Source organism: Trichoplax adhaerens, genomic scaffold (assembly GCF_000150275.1).
Source record: "Trichoplax adhaerens TRIADscaffold_5 genomic scaffold, whole genome shotgun sequence".
NCBI lineage: Eukaryota > Metazoa > Placozoa > Uniplacotomia > Trichoplacea > Trichoplacidae > Trichoplax > Trichoplax adhaerens.
Window position 1 is genome coordinate 4,797,084 of NW_002060947.1, and position 24,005 is coordinate 4,821,088.

The window sequence follows — 24,005 nt, forward strand, 5'->3', positions numbered from 1 at the left end:
ACTCTGAAATTAAATGGAGATAAAGGTCCGACCGTACAGAAACCAGTAGTTGATACCGAATTGTACTGAATATGCATTGTAAAGTGAGTTTTGTTGATAATCATAGGGTTTCCAAAATCAAAAGTAACAATGATAAGACAGCATCTGAAATCTTGCTGATATAGGCAGCTTGCATAGTTCGTATCTTTCGGGGATCGGGAGAGGACGAAAGAAATTTCTACTATTAAAATCGTACTAGAAGCAATTTTGGGGAGACGTAACGAGAAAGGTGATGTGGCTCTATTATATTGTCTATTTAAGACGTTAGTTGTTTCAACATTAGCATTGATAATTATGGTACTATGGTTATACACATGCAGGATATGCTTTAGCAGTAACATTAAATTCCTTGAAGGTGCGAAAAGAGGGTCTGCTCCATTTATTGTTGCCTACCGTACAGCTGATGAGCTGTACTGTAGTTCTATTCTATTCGTAGTAAACGATTAGAAATTGTTATGAACTCAACTATAAAACAGATTAGATACTTGACATTTTATTGGAATAATAACTTAATGTTTGATTAACAAGGAAAGCCTTAAATGTTTCTCCTACCGTATTTATTTTACGTAAGTAGTTCCTAGAGAATTACTTTTAAGTGTAGTTGTAGCTAGTGTAACATGCTGCTACAGAGTGACAGGAAACTGTCAGTAAGAGCATAGCAGTCAGTCAAGCAAAAAGTACGGCCTAGAGCCTATTGGCTCCGAGGTCCGTAAATTTACCGTACGAGGTACAATAAGGAGATTGTAATCTATGTACAGTACTATACGTACTTAGAAACCGATTTTTTTGTAATACCATCACGGCCAAACGGAGTTAATGGACATAAAGCATTTTGTGCGAAAAAGTAAAGTACACGACTTTCAAATTTTAGGCGATGATGCTCGGCTACGCGTGATAACGTTACTTTTGTGTGAATCGATTTTACACGTTTTACCCAGGAAAGCGCAGTTTACACTGATTAGTCTAGTACTGAACAATAGAATTGAATAGGGCAGGACTACTATAATCTGCGATGGCAGCCTTAACGTCAATGTCAAGATTTAGCAGTGCAACAGAAATAGTAGCTGGTCATTGATATTGAAGGCAAGCGTTCGAGCAAGGGCAACAAGCGCCATGTTGTCTTTGTACAGTGTTGTTGTGAATAAATAATGTAATATAAAGGTGTCTAGTGTACAGTATTAAGAGCACGGGTTATTCAAAAAAGAAAGACCAAGAATGCTCCTTTTTTAGTACTGGGTTACTAGGGCAAACAGCGCCATGTTGTCTTTGTACAGTGTCGTTGTGAATAAATAATGTAATATAAGGGTGTCTAGTGTACAGTATTAAGAGCACGGGTTATTGAAGAAAGAAAGACCAAGAATGCTCCTTTTTTAGTACTGAGTTACTAGGGCAAACAACGCCATGTTGTCTTTGTATAGTGTCGTTGTGAATTAATGCAATATAAGGGTGTCTACTGTAGTGTACTGTACAGTACAGTATTAAGAGAACGGGTTATTAAAGAAAGACCAAGTACTGTACTGTATGCTCCTTTATTAGTACAGGGTTACTAGTTCACTATCGATTTTGATCTCCTGATATTTGACAATAATAGCTTAGCTACAGTACAGTACGTACTGTACTGTACCGTAGCTTTGCACTGTGCAATCTGCAACGGAGGTCAATGGTCATCGGTCACCAATGTGATCATTATTAGCATTGCTTTCAGACACGATAGTTCAAGCTAAGGTACACCCAAATGTTTGTTTCATTCCGTTTCTACGCCAGCACACAAATTGCTGTAAAGCGTAGTTTTCTGCGTTGAAATGCATTCAGGTAAGATATCTAGAATACTGTGAAGTGCGAATAGAAAAGCAATATTGAAAGTAACTATTCAAGTGCAACCTATTCTTAGCGCTACTCCTGGATTGGTTGCACTATTCAGCCAGGATTTGCAGCTGTTGCAATCGTCACAAGATGCGTAAAATTGTTAAATTCATTGTACAGTATAAATAAAAGTTGTATTCATGCTAAAGCTCACTACAGTAATGAATCATTTTGAAATTCAGTCCTGTAGAATGAGTAGTTGATACGATATGTTGTTCCATTGTAAGTAGCAGTTTCATTGATTAATATCTTAAAGGAGGAGGACTTGGACCCTCCTACACGTAGCATACGTGGCACGTTATGTACGAGTACATTATTAGATATCGTAAATATTGCACGTTCATTTTGCGTGATGATTGAAATATCTTGTCGGTCAGTAAATTTTGAACATCTTGTTTTCTTCACTTATTCTCAAGTACTATCTATAATTAGTGAAGACTTCATGGCTTATCTAGCACTACTGTATACGTACAATTGCCTCTTTCGCGTTTGTGAATGTTAAATAGTACTGTACATTAATTATCGAGTGAGTAGAGCAAGTGATCGAAATTGTAGCCCTGTGTGTTATATTTATTCTTAATTGATATCACATCTGTTAATGTAGGCTAATTAAGTAACCTTTAGTAAGAAAATTTATGCAAGCAACGGTCCATTGCAAGAACAGTTCAGAATAACTTGAGAAATAATAACGTTCACGTCGTTTGTAAGTGTACAGTATAGAGAATGTTATAAAGTTGTTACATGTTGCAATGAACGCCTACTTTCTTCGCACCTTAGCGTTATGTGCACTTTCAATCTTGGCTTGTAGGGTATTCACTAGCGATTCAAGTGCCCCTGTTGGTCAGCCATACGCAAAGATTACTGCTATTCAATAGTTTATAGTAAAAGATTATGGCTACAATGAAAAAGGTCTTGATTACAGGTGCCTCCGGTTTATTAGGGCGAGCCATTAAGAGAGAATTTGATAATGATGCTACATGGAAAGTTTTAGGGCTTGCTTACAGCAGGGCCGGCGGTGATTTACGAAGAGTCGATTTATCTGATGTTAACGCAGTTAAAGAGGTGGTCCGTGAATTCCAACCTGATGTAATTGTTCATGCTGCTGCAGAACGACGACCTGATATTGTTGATAAAAAAACTGACGTTGCTCGACAATTGAATGTCGATGTCAGTCGAAATTTAGCTTTGATTGCTAAAACTTTCAATTGCTTTATCCTCTACGTAAGTACAGATTATGTTTTTGATGGTTGTAACCCTCCGTATCAGCCTGCGGACCAACCAGCCCCGCTCAATACTTACGGAATGTTGAAGTGGCAAGGTGAAAAAGCAGTTTTAGAAACGTATCCCAAACGGAGTGGGATATTGCGCTTACCGATACTTTATGGTGAAGTAGAATACCTTGAAGAAAGTGCAGTTACAGGTTAATGCAGTTACATAGAGTTAACTTTACCGGTACAATAACTACCGTATTCCGTAATACCATATCGTTTATTGTTTGAGCATTGCTCGATTTCGATTTTATGCTGAACACTTCCTGTACTTACTCTTTTCTTATTATCAGTTTTATTGAAAGCAATTCAAAATGGAAATAAACCGGGTGAAATGTCGGATTACGAGAAACGTTACCCAACTTATGTAGGAGATGTAGCTGTAGTTATCCGACAAATTTCGGATAAAACTTTACAGGATGAAAATTTTTATGGAATTTGGCATTGGAGTGGCTTGGAAGAATTAACTAAATATCAGATGGCACTTAAAATTGCTAAGGCCTTTAATATAGATTATAAACATTTAGTAGCAGTCAACAAACCATCTCCTGGAGCTAAGCGACCTTATAATAGTCATCTCGATATTTCTACGTTGACTCAGCTTAATTTTGGGCAACAAACTAGTTTCCAAGACGGTATTATGATTTCGTTGTCGAAATTTATATCATAAAACTTGGATAACAATGCCAACGTATTAGTTTTATAAACATCTGGAATATACAATTAATATCTAATCCGACTTTAAATTAATTAAAGGTATTGCAAACTGAATTACAATTGAAATATTATATTGCCTCCAGCTAAATATAAATAGGATGACGTTATCATGTAGAATTTCTGTAGTATATAAAAAGTCTATATTATGAATATGTCACCAACTCGGCTTTATAGTGCATTGCTTGTCAGAACATTCAGCTAGGTGCAGTTTACGGAATTTGCGTATGTTTTTAAAGATATCTAATGTTTAATCTGACTTTGGCTGATGATTACTGAGATTATCAACGATTAGATTAATTCTAGTGTACTGTAACTTCATACCAGGTGTGTTGTTTAATGAAACCAAAGAATGATAACTACGTAAACACAGCGCAAACGTAGTGTACGCGAAGTATTTTATTTACATATGTAGAGTGCGCTAATGAATGTTATTTCAACATTGATAAACATTAATGCAGTTTAAGAAATATCTGTCATATGTAAGAACCCTTTAAAACATCAATTCGGGATTGATGCAAACTAAATTATAGTCTGCAATGGACATTGTACGGTATCCTGTCGTGGTTATTAAAAATTACTATCATCATAACAAACTTAAAACATTGTGTATTCGAATTAAGACGATTTCGTTTTCGCCATTCAGGGTGCTGTTCTGAATAAGAGTAATTTTAATGTATGTTAAAGTATACTGTATGAACTACCGTTACCGACAAAGTCTAAATCAACAGCAAATTAAAAGGCTGTTGTGAGTTTGCTAAAATCATTCGATTAATGAGCACTTTAAATAGATCCCTATTGCACAAGGCTAATGAGAACCGTTCCTACATTGCAAAGTGTTGAGGAATTTGTTGAAGTTTTAGTAACTTGCCATGCATTTGTACGAAGGAACGCCAACGGCCGTCAGAAACATCACTTAGCTATTAGGCTATTACTTAGTAGTAATTATATTATAATTGCTATCACATACTGTACATATCTGTTCAACATTAAGGCATAAGGAAACAAGCTATTATTAACTTGAAGATCTATTTATTTACATCGTCATCTTTTACTTTACACCCTCATTAAATCAATATTTTATGCTAACAGAAACCGAATTTGTGGAGTTGCAAAGAAACTGTTGCATTAATCGTAAAGATTTAATACTTGCTAACCCACAAATTAAATTCAACACCCTAACTTGATTCAGCTATAATTAGCGATATAAGTTCCAAACAAAATGTGTTTAACTAACGTTTACAAAATTACGGAGACATTCCTGTATGCCTACCCGAAAAGGCGTATGTCTACCGAAGTTTAGTTTCATTAAATCAGAACAATCTAACTGACTGTTATTAGATCTTTTCGCTCCCGTTGGAGGCTCGCTGGCTGGCTTGATATGACTGAAATCTAAATTAAATACTTCAGCCATAATTTTGGTCATCTGATACTTTGTTAGAGCTTCAGATCCACTCCAATGCCATATACCACGAAAATCATTTTCTGATAGCGCCTTCTCACAGATTTGTCTTATAACGATCGCAATATCATCGACGAGGGTTGGATAACGCATACCATAGTCAGTGACACTTTTTGATTTAGTATTATTGAGAACTGCCTGAAAAAGAGCTGATGCCATAGAAGAAAAGTAAGGAATTAAGTAGCTTGAGGATAAAGTAAATTTACCTTAACAAAGAACGTAACGTAACTACATGCCATACAGTAAAGTAAATTTTTGATGTGACCACACTACTCAACGCTAGGTACTACAGTAGTATGCACACTCTGCAACTGAAGGAAAATATAATGACGTACTGAAGTCATGTAACAGGCCTGTTTCGCTTTTTAAAGTATAATCAAGCTATAAAACTCATTTACATTCTAGTATTGAAGTCATCTCATATGTAATTATCCACATGTCGGTCACTGTATTCTCTACAACATGCATAAACTTACCCGTGCACGAGCATTCAGCTAAGTTTTCAACTTGTCCATAAAGATACGGCACTCGCAGCACTCCGCTACTTTTAGGCAGGGTTTGTAGAGTAGCTTTTTCACCTTCAAACTTGAAAATGCAGTAACTGTTTGAGGGATTTGGTACATCACTAGGCTTGTAAGGGGGACTCTTTCCATCAAAGACACCATTGGTACTAATATAGAGTAAGAAACAGTTAAATTCTTTGGCAATAGAGGCTAAATTTTGACTGACAACAACATTAAGTTGCCTAGAAGCCTCTAATTGCTGTTCTACCACATCAGGACGTCGTTCTGCAGCAGAATGAATAATAACCGTGGGGCGAAATTCACTAACTAGAGCTCTAACAGCACCTACGTCTTTTAGATCGACCTTGCGCAGGTTTCCTTTAGCTCGAGTGAATGCAAGACCCACGCATTCCCAGCTGCCATCCACTTCAAACTCCTTTAGGATAGCTCGGCCCAATAATCCCGAAGCACCCGTAATAAGTACTTTCTTTCTTTGATCATCTCTCATCTTGATGACCACTTTAACTTATTGCTGTTAATTTGAACTATTCGATTTTTATTGCTAGTAAGTCGGGTAACTTTTCTTCTGGTCTGCTACAACCTACAAATCAATTTCTGCAAAATGAGGCTCGTTTGGCTGAAAGAATTGGCACTTGTACAGTACTGTACTGTAGGCTACAGTACAATGTACAGTGCTGTACTGTACTGTACCGTATTGTCTACAGTACAATATGCATGTGCTGTACTGTACTGTCGTGCATAAATCCCGCCAGTTTTTATTTATTTTATTTATGGCATTTATTTACAAAAGTTTACTGGCATCAGTAAGTAGCAGGTAGCAGGTAGCAGGTCTCCAAATAATGTATATTGTGCAGAAGTTATTCATCCTAATAATTAAGAATTTTCTATGAATTCTATGTAGAATTCTAATGTGCGATCTTGAATAGTAGTAGTGTATAGTATAGTATAGCATGTAGTCCATGGGCCATGACCTAGTGCAATGTTTAGAGTAAACTTTACCGTAAAGAATAACCTTCTGTTGAAATCGGAGGTCAAACGTGACATCACTGCACCGCGCTCGCCGGTCAGAACCTGAGCGGTAAAAAGAGAAGAAAATAAATACTTTTTCTTTACCGCTACAAACAGACATATACCACAGCTGGTAGTGACATTTTGAAAATGCCAAGATCGGTGCAGTAACTATGACAGAATAGCTATAGCTATGTTTAAATTAGGGACTTTCAAGTGTTGGGAAGGCTTAATAACTGTCAACTATTCTGCAGACACCCTACGCTATAATCCACCGTCGAGGGCATAAAACCCGGAAGTTTTTAACGGAGTGAATCCCTAGTCGAAAACACTAGGAAGATAAACTGGGTCGGAGGAACTCTAGAGTCCCATATCCAGGTGCTCTAAAAATACGGAGAATATAATTTTGGATGGGACATCGTGCTATGGACACTCATGGAGTTAAGGGCTGATCGCTTGATGTCATTGATTGGATTGTTTACAAATACGCAGGTGCGAACTACCAACAGAACCAACAGCGAAGTGCACCAGTGCGACTGCGTGATAATTTTGAAATGTTTACTGTAATACAGTTGCAATAGCAACGGTGTCAACATGGCGGATCTAATTGAGAAGGCAGACGGAGAAATTAGTGATCGATCGCAGGCTGAAGATGTTGATAGTAAAGCGATGGAGTTAAAAAATGGCGACTCAAGTTTAGAGAAGTTATTTGATTTAATGCTAGATATCAATGGTCGTTTGGAGCATCAAGAGGAAGAATTGAGAAGGTTGCGTGATGTAGATGAACTTTCCGAACCCGAGAGTAGGCGATCGATTGCTAGTCGAGGTTCTAAAGGGCCCAAAATACATACAGTGACTAGGGCCGCACCTGTATCAAGACAAAATATGTCGTTTACTAATCAAAAAGCCAAAGAAATAGAGAAGGAAAATCACCGTTTGCTTGCCGAAATACAGCGAAAAAAACAAAAACCCAAAGTTAAAAAACCGCCAAATCGTAAAGCAACTACAACGACGAGTACTTCAGCCACACAACCGGCTAGAGTAACGGCCTCATTAGTCAATAGGCGAAGAGATGCTCAGAGAATACAATTTGAAAACTTGGTAATTTATAATCTTTACCTTAATCTACTAAAGTTATATATGTTATAGGGAATAAATTGCTATCACCTTGATAGCTGTTGCGTATTTTAGTTCATACGGCAGTTTATGATAACCATATCAGTAAATGAACTTTCAGTATCATTTTAGATATTCTTATTATACTGTGTTATACTGTATTAATTGATTGACGTATTTATTATCGATTTACTAAAATTTTAGTTATTGTTGAAGAGACTACAGAAGGCTAAACCTACAGAAACTATTCGAAAATCAACTAATGTTACTAGATCGAGACCTACCAGTGCAAATAGGAATACAAACAGGCAAAAGAAAAGAAGTAGTAGCGCAGATGCCAGGCCCTCAAGGGAGGGGGCCAATGCCGATAGCAACAGCAGATCATCATCAGCTAAGAGTAGTAAACCTACTAAACCTAAAAGCAAACCAGTCTGGGAAGCTGGATGGTAACATTTGTCATGTTTTGAAATGTACCTACCAATGTAGTACGCGCACCATTGTTGCTAACTTGATCATGCCATGTTACATTTCAGTAAAGTTCAATTTTTTTTCAAATGACTAATGTTAATAGCTGCATACACACTGAGATCAATTTTGCAATTAATAATTTGTCCTATAAACTTTACTTCAGTATTTTCCTGCATCTAATTTTGTTGCGTAATCAAGACAGGATGTACTATATACGGCATCTTTCAATCTATTCAAAGTCTGAACATTATCTTATGTTTGGTATTGCGAGTCTTATCGCGTGATAGATGCTCTACTTTTGTATCGTCATGGCGCCATTTGTCTTGTAATATTTTGTAAAAAGAATTATATTTAATTAAGTGAATTCTTTAAGGCCTGGAATAATTTTGGAATATCTTGATACTTCTTGACGTAAAATATCCAATGGAATATAAGCATGATGACAGTCATAAAATGAAAATTATCTAAAGCGAACTAATATGCTGCCATTGCAGGTTATGTTCATACTATTGTTGATAATCCTGTGAAAAATGTATAGTCGTATTTATTGAGACAATTTTACGGCAATTTCCTGTTTTGGCTGAAACTGAAGAGTATGATAATGTATTTCGTGTATTAACATTGCGTTATCATATCCTCATTTTTAACGATTGACTTGGCTATGTAAGAATTACTTGCGATTGTAGTGAGGGTACAATATCAAATAAAATTTAGGTATCAATATCGACCATTGTTATGATACATATTTCAATAATCTAACATTCCACCAATCATGTAAAATTCTTTGTATCATTATTACTCAATGTTTGAAGCTAACACGTATATAAGTGAGGAATACATTTAACTCTGAGTCATTGCATGAAATAATGATCGTTTTTTATGGAATTGCTTTTATAAATTAAGAAAATTTAACTTAAGGTTGATATATTAATCGTACGAAGTTAAGTTATAATTACTAATCGACAATCAATACTTTTCTTGCTTAATAAAATTGAAAATATTCTGTTTTACATTGATTTATAGCAGAAATGTAATATTTGACAAATTGCCAGACTTTATATAAAGTTGAACAAGAAATCCTCTTGGTTCTTTTATTAGACATGATATAGAAATATATATATATATACAGAGTTTGGTTTTGAAAATGGGCCATTAATTAGGCTGAGAAAGCAATATAAATTGACCATGGAGAAACTAGTATTGTTACAATCTCGAATTGGTATTAAATAATTTTTGAAATGTTGCTGTTATTATTACGAAAAAAAGATGTAAGCAATATTAGATAAATTTAATTAATTACATGATGATTTGTTAGCAGAGGTACGAACTACTCAATTTCTATTTAAAAATTTCATTATAACCATCATTTATGTTACTATTAATACTGTTAACGCCCCGTGGCTTGCTAAAAACGAGTTTGTAATGATGCACAAAACTTAATTAATCTTAACACCTGCTATTTATTTTAATTTGGAAATAGTAGTGCAATTATAAAGATATTGGGAAATTGGATACCTTATTTCACGTTCAAAAATTTCTCTATCGTGCAGTATAATTTATTTCACACAGCCCCAAAATTTTTTGAATGTTTACATCACATTGTTCTCGTACTTTATGATACGCTATAATTTCAACATAGTTTTTGGTTGATTTTTTCATAAGGTATATCGCAAAAATATTTATAATACAACTTCATTTGCAGAGGGTATTAAAACTTAGCTAGATTTATTTTAAATCTCAGCTACTGTAGCAAAGCTGTAATGCTTTCAAGAAATTATTAGCAAATTTGTAGTTCACACCCCATCTTCAGGATACAGAAAGAAATTTCATCACATGTAACATGTAATGTGGTGCAATTATTTAATATAAAGCTAAGTTAAAACAATTGAACATCGGATGGAATTCAATAACATAAGAGAAATCTAACGTAATTTTTAATAACCTAAAATGGGTTGACCTTAAATCATTGAGTGAATGCTATTTCATTTTCTTCTTGAGATGATATTTACAGTTCCTAAAAATTCAAAATTAGGTTAGAGAATTTATAGACGTTGACATTTGTATGCTTAACAATATACGTGTTCTTGCTCTTGCAGCGTTAGACAGAGAGTGAATTATTTTTATTATTATTATTAGTTTATTAGTACTGGTTTACAAATTTCTGGTACACTAATGTAGTATTACAATAAATAAATAACTAAAAGTATAAACTTTGTTCATTTTATCGCGACTAATGAATGATATATTTAAATAAAATTGTTATCTTACTCATTTACTGGGTTATTTGTTTGATGATCATAAAATTCGTTTTGAAGCTGTAGGATTGCAAACTCTATTCATCCCGAAAATACTGATATAGTTATACGATTTATTAGTAAACAGATTATATTATAAATGATTCGACAATGTCTGTATTTCGTTGCCATATTAATTAATATATACCATTAGTATAGCGATTTTTAAAGATTTGAGCGTATACAGACTTACTTTAGTTAGAGCTGTCCCCGGGTCAGACCAAGCTATTGATAAGTTTTAATATTAATAACTTAGTAAGAATAGTTCCATCTAATTTCACAGACCATATGCTAAACTAAAGGCATCATCTATTGCCATCATGTGATTAACTGTAGACCTATACAATCGTATGAGCAATATGTGTATTTACTACTCCAAAACATATGGTTAAGTATTCACTACTATTAGAGGCTGATACAAGTAATTAAAATAAAATGATCGTCATCCGTTGCATCATTGATATTTCTAGTAATGGAAACTGATATCCTACATTGTCGTAAATTTCTAAATTGATCGGTCATAACCAAGTCCTACACTATAATTTATTGATTTAATTCTTTAAAATACTATCACTTTTTTGAGGAATAAATCAAGCCGCCATAAAGATGTCGCTATTCGCAGCCCATCGTAAGCAAGAGGGAATTGGTTATGTTTTTCACTCAATCGGAGATTACGTCTATCATAACTTTATGCGGCTGCCAAGATCAATTATTCGCTATTTGATACTACTGAAAGATATTTTATTGCCTTATTTTACCGCTTATCATCATCATGGCTATTACCCTTGGGTAGCAGCTGTAATTGTTAGCCTCTTGGCGTATAGCTATGGTTTCCATGTATGGATCCTCAATTTTATTATCGTAGTCATAGGATTTGCAGTTGGATTTTTACTAGTATTATTAAGTGGCCAACACAGGCCTTTCAAACAATTTGAAGGGTTACAGGCAGTCCAAAAAATTCTAACGGAAAAGACGGTCAGTGGTTATCTTTTGAGTTCGATATATTTATGTTCTTTACTATATCCTAAGTAACTTGCTTCTTGAATTATTTGAAGTGATTGATTTTGATTACTGTATTGCTTCATGACACAATTAAAACTCCGTTTGCACGATATAAACCTTATCATTTCATATTACGAGATCTTTGCTTGAGGGCATACTGAATCGCTACGAAAATGTTTGCCAGCTTTGTCTCCTGCAAAATTACTTAATTTTATTCAATTAAATGCTAATTTATCATTCCTACTAGCTAAAATTACTGCAAGCTATTTTGTTAGAAGACTGAAATTTGACACCTTATTTAAAATTTAGCTTAAGTAATTATCAGTGGTGCTGTTATTTGTTACAGTGATATTAGCATATTTGTAATGATATTGATACCAGGAGCTTACAGTGCATCGATCATATCAATCTCATAAAACCGTTGTCTCCGTTAATGTTGATAAAGCGATCCAAAGTAGTAAGTAAAAATAATTTAACGATAGCGGTTAGTCTAATATAACTTAAAATTTTTCAAGTTCTAATTGTGCGAGAAATATTCCTAAATTCCATAATTGCATTTATTTATCATTTAGTATTCGATAATCTGATTCGAGACTATGTCCTGATTTGGTATCAAAGCATCAACAATGATAATGCGGCATTTATCGACATAATTTCGTAAGATTTATGCAGTAATGTATCTTTAAAACTATTCTCTATCAAAAATAAGCATTAAGAAGGGATTAAATCATGCTCCCTAATCATTTATAATTGAATAATTCAACAACTTATAAATATTGTATTATGTTTTTGAATTTTAATACTGTAGAACTTTATGTGATATACGGATCCCTCTGTTTTGATATTATTTCGAATTGGAGTAACTCATTAATTTGAAAAATAAATATCAGTATTTAATGCTCGTTGCTGGATTGAGTTCATAATTTTAATTAATTTATCTCCAATGTAGTTAATAGTAATCGCACTAGATTCGTTAGTAGAGACTTAGATATTGATGAATTATTGCAATTTTCTATAAGGAATTTTTAATAAGAAGTAAAATTTGAAGCTACTGATGAGTACTAAACTAGTAATTAATCCGTCAATTGCTACTGTCTAGCCATATAGCTGAAAGTTAATGCAATACATGCATCATACTATTGAAATGATTTTAAGATTTACTTTTATTCTCGCTGTACTTAAGCGATTAGTTTATCTTTCTAATTAAAAATATATTCAATAGTTGATAAATCCTAAAAATGTGATCTTGAAAATTCAATCTAGGGAACAAATGTGGTTAGTGACAGAAAATATCGTCGAAAGACTGGGCAATTTAGATTTGGTAAGAACGAAGGGGTTACTGGGAATCGGAATTCGTAGTTCTAATTATATATTTAATTACACTCCCCGGCAATATAATGATAACTTTAAATCTCATTCGATACTTGCATTTTATCTACAGGTTAAACTGATCTATATTGATATCGTCAATAAATTATGTGATCATTTTAAAGCACTTCGACTATCAAAACTAAGGTTTACTTCTATATTAGTTTTAATGCAGCTGGAAGCTGAAGTTTACTTTATGTAAAAGTAATGGTAAATATTATCGGAAATATAATATTATTTCTAATTCGAAATTAATGTAAATACTATATTCAGCTCGGATCCTATGATTCCTTTCGTCCTTCATCCTTGTTTAGTCAGCAAACAAGAAGAATTGGACTACTTACGGCATATGTCTGAAGTATAATTACATTTAATTAAACCAACCTATTATACTGTTTTTCTTTCGGATCATTTTTTGATGTAATTATTTTGCGATTTGGATTAGGCTGTTATTGTAACATTACTGCCGGAAAAGGACTGTCGCTGCAATGATTACAGATTAATACTACGCGAAGTTTTGGCATGTTGTGGTAAGTAGAAAAAAAGTAGTTATGTAGGATCTGATCAAGCCTAGATGTCTGAATGAGGATCCGTCAAATATTGTTTCATATTTGACTACTTAAAGGCATCTAAGTAGTTTTATTGAAAAATTTTTTAGTTTTATATCCTATAGCAGAAAATTTCTGCGATCCCGATTACTTCAATCAAACATTTCTGCGACAAATTGAGGCTCGCGAGAAAATGTTGGAAACACATAAGAAGAGATATGCATACGCAAAAAGCTTTGAAGGTCGAATCGTAATAGCACATTTAATTGAAGCTATATCGAATAATTAAAATCAAGAATGCTTATCGTATTTAAAAATTGTTATTCTCATTTATCTAGACTTTATCAAATTAATTACAATTTGTGACGATATCGAAACATTAAAGGAAATAAGGTTAAAATAGTGCTGTAACCTTTCGTGATATAATTAATATTTGTGATATTTCACCTGTATGTTGTAGAGAGATAGATTAATGGCAATGAAACCCACTGGCAGTGTTTAACAATTTCATTAACGTTTATACCTTGAATAGGTACAAAATAATTGCCGAAATTATGCAGTCTGCAGTCATCAAGAATTTAAAGAAGGGAGGCCTTGAAGGTTATGGTTGCTCATCCTAAACCATAGGATAATGTTGTTTTTACTTGGGCACTTTACAATCTATTTTGTGTATAAACTGTCACAAATTCTAATGCAGATGTTCGAACGCTCGGTAATATAAAGAAGGGACTGATGTTGAAATCGCGAAATTTAAAGCGCTACATAAAGCAGGTTAAAAAATGTTCGATTTTTTACTAAATCAATTTTCGTGAATTGACGAGAATTTGATACCTACTACTGGATTTAATTAACAAATGCAGTAAGGGTATTTTGAAATTTCAAGAAATGCTAAGAATAAGTCTAACGTTATTGTAGTGCACCTACGCCAAGTCTGTTTGCGAGAGAAGAATATGCTCTTTGGGAGGACCAGATTTGCGGTATTTTGACCATAGAACCGCAAATCAAAACAAAGCTCCAAGCAATGTAGGTTTAAATTACTTTTTTATCAATAGAAATGAAGAGAGCTCATTGTAGTAAATATAAAGTGCGGATTAAATATCTGTATCTTATGACGAAAAAATTACTGTACTATATGATCAAGTTTAGTAGCTTTGACGGTTGTTACAAGTGAGATAAAGAATGGAAGTCTTGTCTAAGCAATGTTTATTATGCAAGCTCTAATACATGTTAGACTGATTCACATTGATGTTAGCCTTATGTAAGTAAATATTACTAAATTATCTAAATATCTAGATTCAATTTTTATTTAGGCTTTTACATTTAAGCAAATTATGGACAGTCCAGTAACAAGATCTTATTTTAATAAATACTTGGAATGGGAATCGAGTAGTCCTATGCTCAAGTAAATTAATATTGTTATTTATGGATAATAAGTAATGACTCAATCGTATATGACTTGTTCATGTATGAAGTCTAGATTATATAACTTAATCCATCTACACCTGATGTCTATTAATTATTACTCTTAATTTATTTATTTTGAATTACAGAACTTGGCTAGCTATTGAAAATTTAAAATACGTATCTCAGGTAGTAAATATTATACTTTGTTTTTTCATTTTTATGATCAAAAAATTGAGTTTGGCTAACTATATAAATATATATAATTCATAAATAATTTAGAAAGATTTACTATCGAATGCTAACGATGTTTACGAGAGATTTATTATCAGTGCCGCCTCGAAACAAGTTCGAATTGATCGAACTCTGATTCGAGGAATGGAAGCTTTTCTGACTGGAAATAAAGTAAGATTACAAAGAAATCATTTACTTTGAAAAGCACTGATCTTAAATATAAAAAATTATTTGATTGATAGGGTCCAGATTCTTTCTTTGCTGCACAAAAACAGGTGGGATTTAGTTACTAATAAATTGGTTAATATACTCGATTCATCAGTATATATCAATTATCAAGTGAAATCCATACCTTAAAATAGTTTATTTTATGGCTTAATTAAGAACTAAATTACGAAAATCCGGTGCTTTTATCAACTGATAAACAAAGTACGGTGGTAAACGCTAACAAAGCTGATATCGTTACTCTTCAAAAATATATTATCACATCTGTAGATTTATCGCAGCATGGAAGAAACGTTTTATAAATCCTTTTTGCTAAGTGAATTTTATGTTAGTATGGTGACAGAAGCTGAAGTTACTGTAGACAATGCTGGCATAAAATTTGGTATGTTATTGCAAACGTAATTAGGTTTGAAAGAATTATTAAACTTTATGCAGTTTACTTCGAACTCTAGAATGATTTGATATATAAACTGATGCTAAAATCACAATTTATATAAATCAAAAGGCAACACTCAGAATGTTAATATGCATTTTATGATATTATTAAATAATCAAAATACTATTGCAAAGTAATTTATATTTTAATGAAGCTACAAATATATTATTGCAGGAAGTCAGAGTCCTATTAACGAACAGCAAGATGAATATTTAGATCAGCAGGTTAGTACAATTCAACGTCTTGAATATTAAGAAAGAGATATCTAAAGTCTATACCAATACCGAGATAAATATTAAATATTGGAAAAATTGACCTATTTCTAATAGCTTATCAAGAGTTTAATTAATATTTTGATAGGGCTGGCTGGAATTTGATGAAGATGGTGTGTGGTATCGATTACTATCAATGATTTTATGTGGTTTAGATTTTAAGCATATAACTTCAAGGCTACGCAATTTTAAAAGTATCATTTTGACTGCTCAAAATAACCAGATTATCTTCATATTTTCAGGTATTGATAGGGTTGGTGTTGAAGTGATTGAGGAACAAAACGATTCTGTTGTTCAGATGTTGGACAATCTGGATACAAGAATTGCTGAAATCGTAAGGACAAAATAGTAATATTCATTACTATTAAGATTGGTTGAAGCTCAGTTTAATGTACCTAGTATTATTTCGATATTAAATTGCAACTAATTTCCCAAGTTGATTAAGTCAGAGAATTTTAGATTTATAGCATTATGGTTACCATATGGTAGCATAGTTTAAATATTAGTTCTAGCTTAGATTTAAGGCTGATACATATTATAATACACTATAAGTACTAAATTGTGCTTCCATTGCTAATGATAGTGGATGCTATAAGCACATCACGTCTAATAAATTAATACAAAGAACATAATTTTAATCAATAATAACGTACAGATATGAAATAAAAAGGCTCATACGAGTAAAGTCTCTACTGCTTATTCTGCAATTTTTTACTTAGGCGGAGGAACTAAACTCTTTACGGAATTTAGGCCTCGAAGATCAGGAGGTGAGCTAACAGTAAAACATAGATGTTGCCCTTTACCAGTACTCTACAGAGAAAATATTCGTGGCTCTTTTCAACGGCGTTTATAACATTAATTATTGGCGTCGCACTTAATTAACATTATGCATAGAGAGAAGAAGAGTTAGCTAAAGAATTTGATCAATATGAACTAGAGCGCAAACAACTTGCTACACACATTGAAAGAACCGGTAAATTGATTTCTTTAACAATTTGGATTTTGAATATAAGATCGAGACTAGATTAAACTTTTGCTATGTCCTGTGTCATGTTGCAATTGTTAGAATTATGGTGCGATTTAATGGGCCAGTGGCGGACTTCGATTAGTAATGCACATGTGAGTAATACTTCTAAAGTTGATCATAGAAAGACTGTTGTAAATTTATGGATTCCTGAATTATTCCAAGACGTGAAATTTGTGAAAGATGGCAAATAATTCCGGTGTAGTAAATAATATTTGTAATTATAGGTCGTTGTTGAAGGCGATGGCTATGTTCCAGTTTATGTTATTCTTGTGGAGCGTGCTAGTAGTGGACGAGAAGATTCAAATGATAAAGAAACTCGTACTATATCGGATTGCTGGGCGGTTACAAGAACTCTAAATGAATTTCAAGAACTGCATCATACGCTAACTGATGTATGAATGAAAATTAGAAAAGCTAGATACGATCAATAAGAATTAGAATGACTGGTGTGATATCTGAAGAAATTAGACTTTAGATTTAGTCCATTGACTTAATTTACTGAAAAATTCAGTAAATGAAATATACAAATTTATTTGTTGTATGTGTGAAATATTGATAGTGCTATCCTTGGTTACGAAAAAATTTTCCTATCCTTTCTAAGAAATGGACCAAGAGTATAGCTCAAACGACATTAGATAGAATTAAAGGTTTGCTAGAAAATTATTTGCAAGTAAGTGTAAATCTGATATGATTCTGAGGTAAATACTGACTACGATAATTTATAGTGACAGATCTAGTGAATTACTAAATCATTTAATTTGGAAGATGGGATTATTGAATGATTTTCTAACATTGTTATTTTTTAATATTTCGATATGCATGACATGCATGATCATGATAGGGATTAATTCTGCACGAAAAATTATGTCAATCTGACGTTTTGTATTTGTTTCTCTGCCCAAGTCCTGATTATATTGTTAAACAATGGTATTGTAACTCTCTTTATAGATTATTCTGCCCAGTTAATTAAAATATAAATGCTTTTACGCTACGATAACAAATTATACAGAAAATAATATCGTATGCTAAAAATGGATCAGCCTATTATTAACGTACTAATGACGAAATCTTATTTGTAACGGTGTTATCGATTAGCCATCAAATTCGGGATAGAATGTCACAGCGTCGAGGAAGGTAAGGTTATTGTTACCGATCGTCATCGATAAATAACATTAAAATACTGACATACACCGCAGTATAAGTGATAGAATAAAGATTTTTTTCGCTGACTTCACGGTTATATTCGATGTTTACATCTACTTATTAGAATTTTATAATATCAATTTTAAATTTTTGAATTCAATAAACATTTTATTTCTATTTATCAGTAATATAAATCCGGAAGATGATGATGATGTAAGTTGGTTTTTGTTTTATTGTTAGAAATAGTAAACTCATGTGTTAATATTGTAAAGACGGTATACATGGCAACAAATTCATGCATTCTACTTTTTTTATGCAGGCCAATGAATTTGATGACGAAAAGTAAGTCTGTAATTCCATAATTTAATTGCACCATCGATCTGCAGAGTCTATAATAAGTAGTAGACCCTGTAATTCGCACCTCCAAATTTCAGATTAAAAGTGGATTTAGTCTAAATATTGATATATAAAAACATATTTAGTCTTCAACTTCCTACGTAGCTTAGGCCGTTTTTGTTAATATTTGTAAAAGCAATTGCTCCGGTCCATTAACAGTCGATTATGAAGCCTAGCGCTGCCATTGCATTGCCGTATTCTATTTGTAAACAATCGCATTAATACAAGTACACTTCAAGGATATTAATAGGATATCTTAACCAGGTTACACGAAGCTTACAGTAACTACATTTGAAATCACAGCCTTAAAAATCTGTCTGCCTTACTCGGTGTGATATATACCAATCACGAAGTTCCAAATTTTAGAAAAATAAGGGCTTTATTCAATCTTATACAAAGATTAACTACACACAGCTCTACTTTAGCCGAATACTACTACTGAAGACTTCTAGAACGAACTAACAGAATAATCTAAAGTTGCATGCTTTCATACTTTCCGTAGCATTCGCAGCTACAATCCGCATGGCAACCTTTTACCTTATTTTACACATAGTTAAATTATTCTTAGTAAGACTATTCTACTGCGGACCATCATTAATCCAATATGGATACGACCAAAGTACTTACATAGACATTATTCACACCAGCCAAAGTACAATGAATTAACCATATACTAATATATGATTTACAGTTCTATTTTTACCTATAGCCATATTAGTAACTCAACAGCTTACTGTATATAGTCATCTGTACTCTAGCATAGAGTCTCTACCACTACAGTCTATAGTTACAGCTACCAAATATCTCTTAGGATAAATATCTACCGTACATTATACTACACATGGCTAACAGTCTACAATCACAATACTAAGTTACATTACACTCGGTCAATAGTACTCAATCTCTAGTTATAATCTAGCATAATTTCGTTTTTGGTATACTCGTATTCTGTAATTGATCATATACGCTATTTCTGGCAAGACAGCTTTTTAAACCCGAAAACCATTGCAGGGTGGAAGACAACCGATTACAATACTGACAATATGCGATAGCATAGTGCATAAATATGATTGTATTGTATGTGATTCTATGATGGAAATAATTTATGATATTACGATAAAGTAGTAAATTGTATAAGTTGTAATTATAAACCACCCTCACGAAAGGACAGTTATATTGAAATGCATTAAATCCGCATAATGATGCTCTGATACAATTGGACAAATTATTTATTCTTGGAAGAAATACCAAGGTTCAATCATCTCTGCTCTTACCGTAATGCTAGCTTGCTGCTAAATTATCTTTAATACAAGTAATAGCTTACAGAATAGATACCAGAGTTTGATTTATTTACGCCAAAATTTACTATGAATATCTCAATTAGTATACAAATGCAGAATTTAACTTAATGTGTATTTTTTGGATTAGCCGAAAAGATTCTATAGTAGAACCTACTTTAAAGCTTATTAATGAAATTTTTCAACTTCATGGAGGTAAGTTCGTTTCTGATAATGATGCAAGTTATCCTCTATTTATGTGATTCACAAACAGTATTATGTTTGTATTAATTAGCTCTAGTTTTAGTACGGTAATGCGGATTCTATTTACATAATCGGCTAATTTATTCGCCTTAAAACAGACTGTATATAAGATATTTAACATCACCGAAAAATTTACCCATTCATGGTGTTATTTAATAGAAATGATTGATTGTTGTAGGCTTATTGTATTGCATAAGATTAAAACTAGTCGTTCAGAATTAATCATAAGTAGTCTTGAATATATTTGAAGGTGTTAATTTATTATAAATTGAATCTGTTTATTATACTCATTTTCTTGATACATGCTTGTATTTTCATCATATTCGGCTTATTCATAGCATTTAAATGGTTGAGAAGAACGTTGATGGCGTTTGTTCAGTTGACTTTTGGTGGCACAATTAATAGACAGCTGCGAGATATTGTTAATTGGATGGCGGGAGAAGAAATGTCATTGTTTTATTTACAAACTTTTCGTGAGACCTTCTTTAAAATGTCAGATAGTACAACACCAACACCTAAAGTTAGGACAGAAGAGGTATCTGTTTGCTTGTAATCCTTTTGTTACTTACGATAGTTGCTTACTTTGCAATTTTGGAATCTCGTCTTTATTATCACGAACTTTACCGTATATTTAATTCGAATTGGCTTATCACTGTGATTACTAGCAAAATTAGGTATTCTTACGCTTAGATAATATGTAATTGGTGACGACCAAGGTCGAAAATTACGTTTCTATATGTACTAATTGATATTCTACTTTTATTAATAAGATGTGTTATTTTGAGGTGTAGGTACAGTGTATGCTGTCACAAAAAAGCAATTATCTAACACCAATTAATTAAAAAATAATATCAGACTAAGCAGTTTAAATTTATTCTCTTCTATTTTAGCTACTTTAAGGGCTTAGTTTAACGTTGCGCTTTGCGCATTAATCAATTCTAAGGTTTGATTTTATATCAAAGCCAAAATTTTTATTTTCAGGAAAGATTAAAAACCAGAAGATTAGCTGAACAGAAGCTTATGAAAAATATTCCCGGTACGTCATTTATGCTGTTTACATTATAAAGATGTTGCATTGATATAACAATGTAGTAAGATCGTATTTTAAATATATTCGCTTCAATGTTAGATGTGATAGTTAACTTATTCGGGCAACATAACAGTAAGCTAGGAGCAGAGCAGGTAAGATCGTCCTGGTACTCTTGCAGAAGTAAATATTATAAATTATTTGTCGATATTTTATGTCAAGTGGCAAAAAGATTAGGCTTAACTAGACGAAAAAAGGTGATAACATTTATTTTGATCATCTTTAACTTTTGTCTTATTTTTCTACAGTTATTTGAATCTTTACAAGATATACGAACAAATAAACACATGTATTACGTAAGTACTCGACAAATATTGCCTAATGCAATAAAGTACTATGATCAGTTCTAGATAACGTAGCGAACAAGGAATGTTAGCAATTTTATTTAAAATATAGCTTATAAATAGGACGAAAGTTTTTTAGTCTTTAACATGATTTCAACTAGAACTGTTTGCTATACCTTTATCTTCTTAATACTGCAGATCATATCATTAAACATTTACCCGCTACATCGAAAGCATTGTAGTTTATCTATGAATTTCAACTCGGATTATTTATTACACCTTTAACCGTAGGCCATATTGTTATGCATATACTCTTCATATCGAAAATTTTTCAGTCTTTCTATGAATTTCAACTAGGACCCTTTGCTACACCTTTACTTCTATAGTGCTGTAAATCATTCTTTCACAGATTCCATGATACTACACTTTTAATTCGTTTTAAAAAAAAATTAAATTGTGCCATTTGACAACATCTCAACTTGAATTTAAATAGTTTTCGCTCTTCTTTCTCTTTGATAGTCACTGTTAGAGACATTTGTTTTCGCATTATTTCCTGAAATCAAGTCTAATGAAGTCATTCAGAAATTGCAGCCGAAGAAGCAAGCTTCTTCGGGACTATGACGTCTTATTTCATCTCAATCAAAGATTTCACTTCGTCTATGCATTACATATAAGGATATTCGTAATGTAAAGTGATACTGACGTAAATTTTTAACGTATTTTCATTATAGCCTTTTCGTAAAAAGGCAGACTTAATTCGCGAGCCAGATTGTTTGTATCGTAGTGTTTACGATTTTTGTTTGATACTTTCCATGTTAGTCTAGGATTTCATGTTGACATTTGAAAGTTATATTACATTTTTTATGAAATAAAGTGATAAATTCTATACACTACTAAGTGATATAACGTTCTGCTACACAGAATTTATGTTATACATTGGTTAGGTTGAGTACATTTACAACAAGAGGAATCTATGATCCTATTTAGTATTAACTAGCAAATCCTCCTAAAATGCCGTTCAAATCTTATTTCAAATTATCTCATTATTTCAATGTAGCACATGCATTTACCTCCGAAATCAATCTTTAATAAGCGCAAAGAAAGTGATAAACCGTCAAAGATTGCAAATGATGATTTAATACATCTTACCTAACCTTTGATGAGATGATAACATTCTACTAGCTACGATTACAAGGAGGTCGATGCTATCGAATATTATTAAAATATAATCAATGAAATACGTTGACAAGTCTAATGAATATTATGCATGAGATCTACCAGAAAACGTTGTGTTTGTGCTATAATGCGCTTAAGGACTGTATCAAATATTTATATTTCCTACCGAAATAAGTTGACCAGCCTAATCGATACTGTTCCTGAAATCTATCTGAAGACGTTTTGTTTATGTCGAAAATTATGCGCTTACGAATTATATCAATATTTATATTTTCTACCGAATGTGAAGTAATACGATTACTAAACATGATTACGGAGCAATAGGTATAGTATTTGAATGAACAGAGGTCATAAAAATATTAAATGTAATACTATGGTCGTGGTAAAGTGCAATAGAAGCGTATTTAACAACATTAAGGATTTGACAGTTTCAGAATAACTATGTATTACGATTATTTTTGTATTGGCATCGATGCTTAACTCGCGAAAGTCTTATAATGTGGATGATAATAGGTATGATGTATCCAAAAGGCGTTTATATAAGAAATCCGTTTTACCATTTTTTAAAGAATTTTCTGTTTCTTCTGGAAAATATTATTCATGTATGGTGTTATGTTAATATTTTAAATTACCAAACAGTTACCAAGAATTGCATCTTTTCATGTTGAACATGGGTTTAGTTAATGCAGGTCTAGCATGACACGAATAAAATTCGTCCTCAAAATTAGGATTTTCAATGCCAATATCAGATAACTGAAGGTTACTATAATCTTGTACATCCAAATATTCATCATCCGTCGGCTGAATTATTCCGATGAACGCTTGGCTCAAATTATTTTCACTGTTGCGTAGCTAACAGTTTGTACAAATTTTGCTGACTAATAATTTTCTTTCAGCATCTCTAAATTTACGGTGTAGACTATTATGTTTATTGAATTCTGCATTTATGAATTTGATTCCGATTTTAAAGATTCTATCATCGTCTAAGCTTCGATGACGGCGATGAAGAATTATACTTTCAGAATTAATTGTTGACATTGCGATATTCTTATTATTTGGAATATCTATGTTATTATTTTCATTTGAAAGTAGTGAAGAGGTGGCTTGTC

General features: G+C 32.7%; 4 protein-coding genes across 4 annotated transcripts; 3 read left to right on the top strand and 1 right to left on the bottom strand.

The window, feature by feature from the left end:
* Positions 1 to 2,802: 2,802 nt before the first annotated feature.
* Positions 2,803 to 3,840, top strand: TRIADDRAFT_25402 (uncharacterized protein; the record flags this gene model as incomplete). The annotated part of the gene is made up of 2 exons (XM_002112466.1): positions 2,803 to 3,322; positions 3,464 to 3,840. The coding sequence occupies 2 exons, from the start codon at positions 2,803 to 2,805 to the stop codon at positions 3,838 to 3,840; spliced, it is 897 nt and encodes a 298-aa protein (XP_002112502.1).
* Positions 3,841 to 5,112: 1,272 nt separating this feature from the next.
* TRIADDRAFT_25365 (uncharacterized protein) lies at positions 5,113 to 6,357 on the bottom strand (the record flags this gene model as incomplete). The annotated part of the gene is made up of 2 exons (XM_002112911.1): positions 5,113 to 5,495; positions 5,823 to 6,357. 2 exons carry the CDS (start codon positions 6,355 to 6,357, stop codon positions 5,113 to 5,115), a joined length of 918 nt encoding a protein of 305 aa, XP_002112947.1.
* Positions 6,358 to 7,472: 1,115 nt separating this feature from the next.
* Positions 7,473 to 8,444, top strand: TRIADDRAFT_56592 (uncharacterized protein; the record flags this gene model as incomplete). Its single annotated transcript, XM_002112467.1, has 2 exons — positions 7,473 to 7,979; positions 8,199 to 8,444. The coding sequence occupies 2 exons, from the start codon at positions 7,473 to 7,475 to the stop codon at positions 8,442 to 8,444; spliced, it is 753 nt and encodes a 250-aa protein (XP_002112503.1).
* Positions 8,445 to 11,362: 2,918 nt separating this feature from the next.
* TRIADDRAFT_56593 (uncharacterized protein) lies at positions 11,363 to 22,341 on the top strand (the record flags this gene model as incomplete). The annotated part of the gene is made up of 34 exons (XM_002112468.1): positions 11,363 to 11,731; positions 12,140 to 12,215; positions 12,331 to 12,415; positions 13,022 to 13,079; positions 13,200 to 13,273; positions 13,400 to 13,484; positions 13,572 to 13,656; positions 13,785 to 13,916; positions 14,013 to 14,067; positions 14,207 to 14,274; positions 14,372 to 14,445; positions 14,985 to 15,076; positions 15,225 to 15,264; positions 15,358 to 15,480; positions 15,552 to 15,584; positions 15,805 to 15,916; positions 16,145 to 16,194; positions 16,331 to 16,355; positions 16,485 to 16,576; positions 16,962 to 17,009; positions 17,137 to 17,215; positions 17,309 to 17,361; positions 17,494 to 17,661; positions 17,829 to 17,939; positions 18,111 to 18,196; positions 18,365 to 18,403; positions 18,598 to 18,625; positions 18,732 to 18,754; positions 20,237 to 20,301; positions 20,688 to 20,884; positions 21,331 to 21,385; positions 21,479 to 21,531; positions 21,685 to 21,732; positions 22,240 to 22,341. 34 exons carry the CDS (start codon positions 11,363 to 11,365, stop codon positions 22,339 to 22,341), a joined length of 2,883 nt encoding a protein of 960 aa, XP_002112504.1.
* Between the last annotated feature and the right edge of the window lie 1,664 nt (positions 22,342 to 24,005).